Below are 11,312 nucleotides of genomic sequence, written 5' to 3' on the forward strand. Positions count from 1 at the left end.
CAGAAGTCTGGAGCTCTGATCCTCCTTCTGAGTCCTGGGGTCAGAGCCCTCTCTGTAGGCCTACTCTCCTCCCGTGATCCCGAGGACCTGAGGTGTGGAGAGTCTTCCGGAGCCCTCAGAGGCCTCCACTGGGGTTACGAAGAGATATGGCAGGGGTGGCCCCAACCGGACCAGAACCCTGCCTTTGGGGTGGCGGTGCTCCTTTGTCCCTGTTCTTGCTGGCACAAGCCTCACCTGGATTCCCTTGAATTGATTGTGTTCTACTCACCCTTGATCCCTAGGACCTGCAGTGTAGAGATTCCTCCAGAGCGCTCAGCTGCCTCTGCAGTGATCCTAAAATTGCATAGTCAATCCTCTAGGGACCATGCGGTTGTCTGCAGAGTCCAGGCCCTAGGTGACCAGGTGGTGGAGCAGACTGGAAGGGGCTTGTGCCCCTGGTCAGGCCGGTTCTGTTTCCCTTGTGCTGTCTCAAGTCCCGTGGATTGGAGCAGATGTTGTGTTCCACTCACCAGTGATCCTAAGATTGCATGGGCAGTCCTCTGGGGATCATGGAGGTGTCCGCCGACTCTGCCCTAGGTGACCCCGTGCTGGCACAGACTGCAAGGGACTTGATTTCATAATTTTTATAATACAGCCAAACTCCTGATTAGCTATAAGCCTTTAATACTATAGTAATGTTCTATATGACAGGTTGCAGGTCAGCCCCTGGAGTGGTCCAACTTTGCTGTATTTTATTCCAACCCAGAGAAGTGCTGATAACAGTGAGAAGACACATGTGAACAGTGTACTATGTGTTTTTCCTAAAGAAATGACTAAAAGAACCAAACTATTTTAGATGTATAGAAGAGATCTTGAAATGTTATCAGTCTTTTTGTGTATTGTATGTATACATGCATGTATGCAAGTGTATACAAGTGCACAAGGAAGTGTGTTCATGAGTGTGGAAGCCAGAGGTTGATGGTAGCATTTTCCTCAATTGCTCTCCACCTTATTTTTGACACAGTCTTTTAACTGAACCTGAGCTTCTCAACTCAGCTAGACTAGACAGCCAGTGAGCTACTAGCATCTGCCCATTACCACCTGCTCAGCATGACAGTTGCAGAAGTGTAAATCTATGTCTGCATCTTTTTCTACAATAATTTATTTTATGTACATATATGAACACACATGTGGCATTCAGAAAATAACCCCTTGGGATTTGGTTTTCTCCTTTCACAAGTGAGATCTAGGGATTGAACTCAAGTCATTCAGTTGAGCAGCAAGCCCCTTAATCCACTAAGTCGAATGACCCCTACAGTCCTGGGCCATCAGTTGCAACTGAGGCTGCACCTTCACCAATTGCCTTTCATGGCTTCTCTCAGTGCTGACCCTCAGCTGCTCTGCGTGACCCCTTCATGCCTTCAAAACCAGTACCACCTGGGTAACTCTTACACATTACTAAGTCCAGCCACAGCACAAGGTACAACCATGGCTATCTCTGGAACAGCCTCTGTGCTCTCTGAAAACAATTCCCAGAAGATGTAACCTCAGTGATGCTGGTCTCTTCTTAATCACCGCTAATTTCTTAGCTCCAGCTAACAAGCATCAATAGTCCCAGTAATACAAAAGTTTCACTTTACTAGTTCTGGTATCTTGTTAATCACAGCTGATTCTTCAGCCCCAGCTAACCAGAACCACAGAATCTTCACAATCAAAGTAACAATGGCCCTGAAAAGAGTCTTTAATCTTCCCTCTGAAATTTCACAAGCCAGGCCTCCATCTTCTGCACTGTCTTCCAAGCTCCTACACAACATAACACTGAATAGATCTTCTAGCCCAAAGTTCCAAAGTCCTTCCACAGTCCTCCCCAAAACATGGTCAGGCTGTCACAGGAATATCCCACTATGCTGGTACCAATTTGTCTTAGTCAGGTTTCTATTCCTGCACAAACATCATGACCAAGAAGCAGGTTAGGGAGGAAAGGGTTTATTCCGCTTACACTTCCATACTGCTGTTCATCACAAAAGGAAGTCAGGACTGGAACTCAAGCAGGACAGAAAGCAGGAGCTGATGCAGAGGCCATGGAGGGATGTTCTTTACTGGCTTGCTTCCCCTGGCTTGTTCAGCCTGCTCTCTTATAAACCCAAGATCACCAGCCCAGAGATGGTACGACCCACAAGAGGACCTCCCTCCTTTATCACTAATTGAGCAAATGCCTTACAGCTGGATCTTGTGGAGGCATTTCCCCAACTGAAGCTCCTTTCTCTGTGATAACTCCAGCCTGTGTCAAGTTGACACATAAAACCAGGCAGTACAACAGGGAAAGTCACTATGTTCCCACACATACTTAGGTTCTTTAGGCAACCACTTTAGAATCCAGGATAGAAGCTGCTTGGGAATTCAGTTAAAATTGACTTCATGATTTTTCTTTATCTGCCAATATAGGGGAATCTTTAAAACTGTCACTGTAGTGACCATAACAACTTTTAAGCAAAAAGTTAATATGATAAACTATTTTTAGAGAGAGAATCAAACTGATTTCTGCATGTATAAAATATAAAATAGTGAACTATTTTACCTGGAATGAGCCAAGAATATCCTTTAAGGGTTCTTCATAAAACTCATCTCTTCCAAAGAACAGGAGCAACTCAAAGAAACTCCTGAAAAGGAAAAAAAAATTATAATTTTCATTCATTTGTGGCTTTGTTCTATTTTAAAAGACTACCAAGTTGTAATCTCTCTCTCTAGTATCAAATATTTTACTTATAAATACTTGATTTTTAAAAACTCAGTAAAGGGATAGGGATTTAGCTCAGTTTTCATACACAAAGCCCCGAGTTCGATCTCTAGCACAGCACAGAAAGAGGTATACTGTTACATGTTTTTAATCCCAGAACCTGGCAAGTGACAAAAAGACCAGAAGTTCAACATCATTGTTAGTCACATGCCAAGTTTCTAGCCAGCCTGGAATATATGAAATACTGTCTGAAAATACAAAAACAACTTACAAAGCACAAATAGTAATGATGCAAAATAGACAACAAGAGACTAAAATAAGTCAGATCAAGCTTGGCATCATATGATAATATGTAGGAGAAAAACTATGTGGAGCTCCTTGCTATCTGGGATTTTAAACATCTACAGGAAATCCTAGAGTGTACACCTCATACATTAAGGGAAAACTTTGTGTATTCACCAACATATAATATTTATATTTTGGTAGATTTCCAGGGAGATCAGAAACTAATAAAAGCAACTATCTCTCTTTTGTATAAAGCATAAGGGCCAGAAGTCAAAGATGAGCTGGAAAAGGAAAGGGGACTAGGGGTGAACAGTGGGGATTGGTGAGATGATACAGTCACAGTTTATCTGTGTATAAAAATCTCATAGTAAAAACCCATTATTTTGTACAATGAATATTTTCTAATAATGAAAAAGAAAAAGACAACAATGAAGTTTGAGTTCTCCTTTTCAGAGCTGTCTTTGGAACGTGATTCAGACAGCATCAGATGCCCCAAAGTGAAGTGTAACTTTTACAAAACTGAAATGAACTCAGCAAGCAGCTCAGTGCTAGAGTCCTTGCCTAGCACCAACAACACCCTAGGTTCAATCCCTAGCACCAGAGAGGAGATCATCTATGGTATTAGTAAAAGTTGGAATGAAACTCTCAAACTTCTTTATCAACTGAGTTTAGACAATGTATTTTCCTTTTGATGACTACTTAGCAATATTTAATAGCATCTTCTCCAAGAGTAGATTTATCTCAAAGACCACTTTCTTCTTCTCATTAGAGGCTCCCTCCTCCTATGTTGCCCTGAAGCTGACCTCAAACTTTTGGATTCAAGAAATCTACCTGTTAACTTCCTAAGCAGACATGATAGGTACCTACCCAGGGTTATCTAAAAAGCACTCTACTTATTCATAAGATGTAACTTTTCCTATTTTAAAATTGTTTGTAGCAATTCATTTGTAGCCCCAGGCTCTGTGTGTAATTCTATCTTTCTAATACATCTTCAGTTAATTCCTCTACTAAAGTCCTTAGCCTTTCAAAGTTATCCACGTGGTTATTAGAATTTACTTCAAATTTCCATACATATTCTTTTTTTTTATAGAATCGTCCTATGCACTACAAGTGTTTTTTCATTGCTATTATTATTTTCCTGGGTCCATTTTTAAAATTTTTAATGCTCTCTCTCTCTCTCTCTCTCTCTCTCTNTATATATATATATATATATATATATGCATGAAAATAACATTAATCTCACTGTAAACCTTCATCAGAGCCCTTAAATGAACAGGTCTATTGATAGCAAGCAGTATCCTTTGAAAGGAATCTTTCTCTTTAAGCAGTAGGTTTCAAGACTGGACCCAAGAAACCATGTTGTGAACAGATGTTCCATTATTCTACTAGCTTGATAGATATTTGGTAGAATTCTTAAAGGCCCTACCTTTCAGAAATGGTAGACAAGGTTCTACCAATAAGAGTCAGTCTGGACTGCTACAAACGTCTTTGGCTATCTGAGAGTTATAGAAGTACTTCTTTAAATGTTTTTTCTTTTCTTATTGCTCCTTTTCACTTGAAAAATTTTTACATGATTCTGGATATATAGGTATGCACAATAGGTATAATCACTTACTGATAATAATTATATGAAAATTTACCTTAATTCTTCATTATACATTTAATTTTACCATTGACTAGAGATGAAAACAAATTTCTATATATATTATTTTAGTTACATAGAAATTTATATATTGTTTGAATATTGTATGATGTATGACATAGAATATATTCTGTGTTTTTCAGAGTTGACTGATATTTTGCTTTTATAATCATCAATGTTGAGAATGTTTCTTCATATAAATTCATAGTACAAAATGACAGAAGTATGTTTGAGGCCTTTCAGAAATTGCTGACAATCCTGACCTAATCCTAAGCACAAATTTATTTATCATTTCTTTATAAGACTCAAGTCAACTCTCCAATAGCAACTTTTGCCATCAAGCATTCTAACCCATACAGTACAAAGATCTACTACTAATTTGGGACTTACACAGAGCGCTTAGAGGAAACTATTTAAGTCTGTGTTGCCCAGAATTAGGTGATTATGTTTTCTCTATGTAGAAAATTTTGTATGTGCAGTAAAAAAATTGAAATTTATAAGAAATATCTTTGAATCTGAGCCAAGATGTTTAAGATAGCACTTATTGGTACTGTGTAGCATGACACTGTAGTTAAGTAAAAGGTATGAAATTTATGTGTTTAGAACCAAGGCTGAAGTTATGTGATACAACACAAATGAAATGAATACCCTAAATCTATCATGTACTTGAGTGTGAATTAAGATCTGGTCATATCATGTGTAAAAACTTTTATGTTTGCTAATTTTTCACAACTTTCCCATTCAATTAACCATGTGTGGTCACACAACACAGTTTCAGAAGCTATCCTGCATTATCTTCTAATACACAGCTGTGCCATCTACACTGAAAATCTGTTTAGCTTAACTACTAAACTAAACAGCATGGCTACATATTTGAAGTCTTCCAAAGGCCATAGATAAAAGCTTAGTCACCAGCTTTTGTTACTGGTGGGAGTGTCCTGAAATAGTTCTTAAGTCATTGTTTGTGTACCTTGAAGGGGATCAAGGGTCTCTGGTATCTTCCTGTCTTCTGTTTCCTGCTGCCATGAGGTAACCAGCTTTCTCATCTGTGAACATTTCTGCCATGATGTACGGTGTTTCTACAGGCCCAATAGGAATAACCATAGACTGAATCTCCAAAACTTTGAACTAAAATAAACCTACCTTTGGTGGCTGAAAAGATGGTTCCTTGAATAAAGTGCGACCTTTACAAGTATGAGAACCTGAGTTATAAACCTCAGCATTCATATAAAAGCCAAGGGCAATGACATATACCCCTGTATAAAGACAGGTGAAGCCTTGGGACTCACTGGCTAGCCAGTCTAGGAAAAGATCAAGCTCTGGGTTAAGGTAGAGGGTGAATCTGCCCTGTACACACAAGGGCCACTCTGTCCACACGTATGCATATACTCCACAAGCAATGTAAATAAGCCTACCCTCTTTTAAAGTTGATCCTTTTCAAGTATTCTCTTACAGGTAAAGAGGGCTGTCTAACTACCACTTTTATAAATTTACTTATTTAGATCTTCTAAAGAACTTCAGCTTCTACATCAGCATTCCTGTTCCACTTAGTACTTTTGTGTTATTGAGAAAGCTTCCTTCCTAAAAACTAAAATAAAAATAAAAATAAAAAATAAATAAATGAATGAATCTCTACTTAACATCAATCTTTTCTTTTGTAGAGAGCCGTCAGAGACTTGAAAACAGTTATGTATGTATGTAGTATGTAGTTACATACATTAACCATATGAATTTAGAGAGAAGTTGATTATAAAGCTAAATATCTAAAACAAGAAAAAGAAACAGAAAAAGGAAAAAAAAAAAAAGATTATGAAGTTGGGCATGGTGGCACACACCTTTTATTAATCCCAGCATTCCAGAGGAACAGGAAGATGGATCTCCTCTGAGTTCCAGGGCAACCTGGTCTACATAGTGAGTTCCAGGCCAACCAAGGATACATAGTGAGAGCCTGTCTCAGGAAAGGAAAAGAGAGGGGAGAGGAGAGGATGAGAGGGGAAAGAGGGAAGGGAAAACAGGAGGTGTGCTAGCCAGTCATGTCAACTTGACACACAAACTATAGAGTTATCTGAAAGAAGGGAGCCTCGTTTGAAAAATAATGATTCCATAAGATCCAACTGTAAGGTGTTTTCTTACTTAGTAATTGATGGAGGAGGGCCCAGCGCATTGTGAGTGGTTCCAACCCCTGGCTGGTGACCCTGGGTCTATAAGCAAGCAAGCTGAGCAAGCCACAGGAGTAGGCCAGTAAGCAGCACCTTTTCATACCCTCTACATCAGGTTCCTGCCCTGCTTGAGTTCCTGTCCTGACATTCTTTGGTCATCAACAGCAATACAGAAGTGTGAGTCAAATAAACACTTTCCTCCCCAACTTGCTTTTGGGTCACTGCAGAAAAAAAAAAAACAAAAAACCCTAACTCAGGCAGGAAGGGAGGGGAGAAGAGAAGGGAGGGGGGGAAGTGAGGGTGAGGGAACTAAAAGGGGGAAATAGAAAAGGAAAGGAACCTATAAAACAAAAACAAAAGTAAAGGACTAGCTAATTTTATATTCTATAATGCTTCTGTAATTAAATTAGTATCACATTAGCATAAGAATAATTAGATTAATGAGGCCAAAGATAAAATAAAGAGCTCTTAAATAAAAAACAGTATCAGTTAAATATTAAAAACATCTCAACTCAGTAGCCAAGTGTTAGATAGCAGCAAATCAAATCACTGTACAGCTGAATACTTTAAAAAATGAACAAATAAACAAAAAACCCACACATGATTTGCTCTACCCTCCAAATGTGGATAATGTTCAAACTAAAACTCAAATACAGAAAAATTAATCAATGCTAATATGCAAAAAAGATTCTGTATAATCTAGCTATAGAAATATCTTTATGGCTCAAAATTATACATCTAATACATGTAGATTTCAATAATAGTATAAATGTTAATATCATATCCAATGTTTGCTCATTTTGGTGCTCCTTGTCAAGTTTTTAACTTTCTTCCTCTCTCCCTGCTTCTCCTAATTCAGGACTCTTAGGAATGAACTATTACTAACTTCTCATTTTTGGCTGAAGACCCTTTATTTCTCTTCCAATTTAGAAATACATTTCAGTTCAGAGATTTCTTTTTCTTCTCTTTTTAAAAAAGATTTATTTATTTATTTATTTTATGTATGTGAGTACACACTGTGCCTATACAGATAGTTGTGAGCCTTCATCTGGTTGTTGGGAACTGAATTTAGGACCTCTGCTCGCTCCAGTAAACCTGGCTTGCTCCAGTCAGGCCCACTTGCTCTGGTAGACCCCACTCACTCACTCTGGCCCAAATACTTATTTATTATTATAAAAAAGTACACTGTAGCTGTCTTCAGACACACCAGAAGAGAGCGTCAGATCTCATTATAAGTGGTTGTGAGCCACCACGTGGTTGCTGGGATTTGAACTCAGGACCTTCAGAAGAGCAGTCAGTGTTCTTACCCACTGAGCTATCTCACCAGCCCGAGATTTCTTTTCTTTCTTTTTTTTTTTTTTAAAGATTTGGGTTTTTTTGTTTTTGTTTTTTGTTTTTCTCATTTTTTTTATTTATTTATTATATGTAAGTACACTGTAGCTGTCTTCAGACAGTCCAGAAGAGGGCGTCAGAGATCTTGTTACGGATGGTTGTGAGCCACCACGTGGTTGCTGGGATTTGAACTCAGGACCTTCGGAAGAGCAGTCGGGTGCTCTTACCCACTGAGCCATCTCACCAGCCCGAGATTTCTTTTTCTTTCATTGTTTTAAGATGTCATTTCACTGTGTTCTGCCTTACATAGTTTTACTTACAAGATGTGTTTGTATTTTATGTTTGGCATCTTTATTTCTGAAGTAGTAACACTTCTCTGGTTTTCAGTTGGAGGATCAGGCTGTTGAGGCACTGACTGTATGTATGTGTGCATGAGAAATCATACTTGCACTGAGTTCTGGATCTGTGTATTCATTTCTCTTCTTACTTTTAGAAAATTTGTGGTCTGAGTTTTATCAAAATTGCTTCCGGTTTATTTTTGATGTTTCTTCTAAGACAACCTATGGATCATCATGACGCCTATGAAGATCACATAAAAGATAGCCTGCATATCAAATATTTACATTACAATTGATACAGTAGCAAAATAACAATTATGAAGTAGCAGCAAAATAGTTTTATGATCTGGGGGATCATAACATGAAGAACTGTATTAAAGGGTCACAGCATTAGGAATGTTGTGAACCACTGTTCTTGGATTTTAATAAATATATAATGTATAGTTTTATATTTTCCCATAGCTCCTAAAGCTCTTTTTTTCTCCCTTGCCTTTTAAATTGAATAATTTCCACTAGTCAACTTTCAAGATTCATTCACATTTTTGTTCAAGGCAAATCATGGGCTTCCTTAAAATACATTCCCAAGCCTTCTTTCTTTGTCCATCAAAAGCACTAACCATTCTGTATAATACTATGCTTTTTTAGTTTCTAGCATTTATATTTCAATATTTAAGTTGCCCATTTATGGGCTCAAATCTGCACTCTGTTCAAGTCCATCTTTCCCACTAGAGTCATTATAGATCTGCAGCTGATCTGACTGATAATATTTTGACTCTTGATTTAAAAAAAAAAAAATCACACTTGAAAATGTGTGTAAATTTGTAAAGCTTTGTTTCATGTTATAACACAGCAGAGACTGTAGTATCATATACCTGGAAACATTCTTGTGTTTTCCTGCATTTTACCTTTACTGTGAAACATGTGACTTAAACCAGTTAGAATTTAAGCTGAGGTAGGCGTCTGGGGTGGATGTGAAAGGAAACAAGGAGAGGTGTGGGATGAATATGATCACAATATAGTATATGAAATCTCAATGCCCCAGCACATGGGGAATGAGGCAGGGGGGTGAGGCAGGAGTGAGTGGGTGGGTGGGTGGAGAGCACTCTCATAGAAGCTGGGGGAAGGGAGATGGGTTAGAGGATTTGCAGAGGGGAAACTAGGATAACATTTGAAATGTAAATAAATAAAATAACCAATTTTTAAAAAACGTCAAATTAATAAGATTTGTTTTTAAAAACTAAGTTATGCCAAGCATGAGTTTTGTTTTTCTCTCATGACCCTCAATCAGTAGGTAGGAATAGGATATTTCATTATTTATCACTTTCTGCATCTACCAACACAAATTTAACAATAAAATAATAGACGCTGATTTCCAAATTGGTTGATACTTTTATCCACATTACTGTGTGTGATAAGTGAATCAAATAAAACTTTATTGGAATATTGTCTTAGTTAGGGTTTTACTGCTGTGAACAGATTCCATGAGCAAGGCAAGTCTTATAAAGGACAACATTTAATTGGGTCTGCTTGCAGGGTCAGAGGTTCAGTCCATTATCATCAAGGTGGGAACAGGGCAACATCTAGGCAGGTATGATGCAGGCATAGCTGAGAGTTCTACCTCTTCATCTGAAGGCTGCTAGTGGAAGACTGACTTCCAGGAAGCTAGGGTGAGGGTCTTAAACCCACACCCACTGTGACACACCTATTTCAACAAGGCCACACCTAATAGTACTACTCTCTAGGCCAAGAATATAAAAACTATCCCATATATATGGTAGAAAATCAAGTTTGAAATAAAGTACAGTAAAGTAAGATAATTAAAAATGATTGGCAATCTACTAGCAAACCTGTGGTATAGCCCCCAAATGTCCAGCTGTTCTGAAAAGAAGCTAAGCTTTTTATTTTTTGCCAGTGCACATATGAATGCTACTAATTTAACCAGTTTATTCTTCTGGTAATCTTGGAGGTCCTGATGCTTAAATATGGTAAAATTCATGAACATTCTTTCCTTTTGTAAGAAAAGGTTAGAAAAACAACATTAATAGCTGTATTTTGCTCTCATTCTCAGTGTCATACGTGGCCATTGAGTTTTACTTATTACTGCTATACTCATAGATTGGATGCTTGTCCAGTTGTCATCAGGGAGGGTTCCTTCAGCAGCAGATAGGAGTAAATGCAGAGACCCACAGCCAGACATTATGCAGAAAGAGAGTCTAAATTGAAGATCTCCATTTGGTCCCTCCTTTTGGAGATTGGGAACCACAGAGAAGAGTAGGAAAAACTATATGAGTTAGATGTAATGGAAGATGCCAGGAAAACATGGCCCACCAAATCAACTAAGCAAGATTCACGTGGACTCATAGAGACTGAAATGGCAAGCACAGGCCTCATGGGTCTGCAACAGGTCCTCTGAGTATATGCTATTGCTGTTAGCTTGGTGGTTCCTAACAGTGGGACCAGAGAGCTCTGATTCTTTTGCCTGCTCAAGGGAATCTTTCCTTCCTATTGGGTTGCTTTTTTATCCCCCAAAATGAGAGCTTTAGCCTTATCATGTTGTATTTTGTTTTGTCCTGTTGGGCTGTATTCTCTTAGAGACCTATTCTTTTCTTTTTTCTTTTTAATTTGTTTATTATTATTTTCTTTATTTACATTTCAAATGCTATCCCGAAAGTTCCCTAGACCCCAACCCCGCCCCTGCTCCCCTACCCACCCACTCCCACTACTTGGCCCTGGCCTTCCCCTATGCTGGGTCATATAAAGTTTACAAGACCAAGGGGCCTCTCTTCCCAATGATGGCCGATTAGGCCATCTTCTGCTACATATGCAGCTAGAGACTCGAG

The 11,312-nt window shown here is 38.5% G+C and overlaps 1 protein-coding gene across 2 annotated transcripts in view; it reads right to left on the reverse strand.

Moving 5' to 3' along the window:
- The window catches only part of Znf654 (zinc finger protein 654), a 102,771-nt gene that overhangs the window by 36,889 nt on the left and 54,570 nt on the right, over positions 1–11,312 (reverse strand). For both annotated transcript variants that reach the window (XM_029544248.1, XM_021209579.1), the window contains exon 3: positions 2,558–2,639. Coding sequence is in view for 1 of the 2 variants with exons in the window: in XM_021209579.1 (XP_021065238.1) it covers positions 2,558–2,639 (82 nt within the window). In the remaining variant the exon portion in view is untranslated. The remainder of the gene's footprint in view (positions 1–2,557; positions 2,640–11,312) is intronic.

This window comes from Mus pahari, chromosome 12 (assembly GCF_900095145.1).
Source record: "Mus pahari chromosome 12, PAHARI_EIJ_v1.1, whole genome shotgun sequence".
Lineage (NCBI taxonomy): Eukaryota > Metazoa > Chordata > Mammalia > Rodentia > Muridae > Mus > Mus pahari.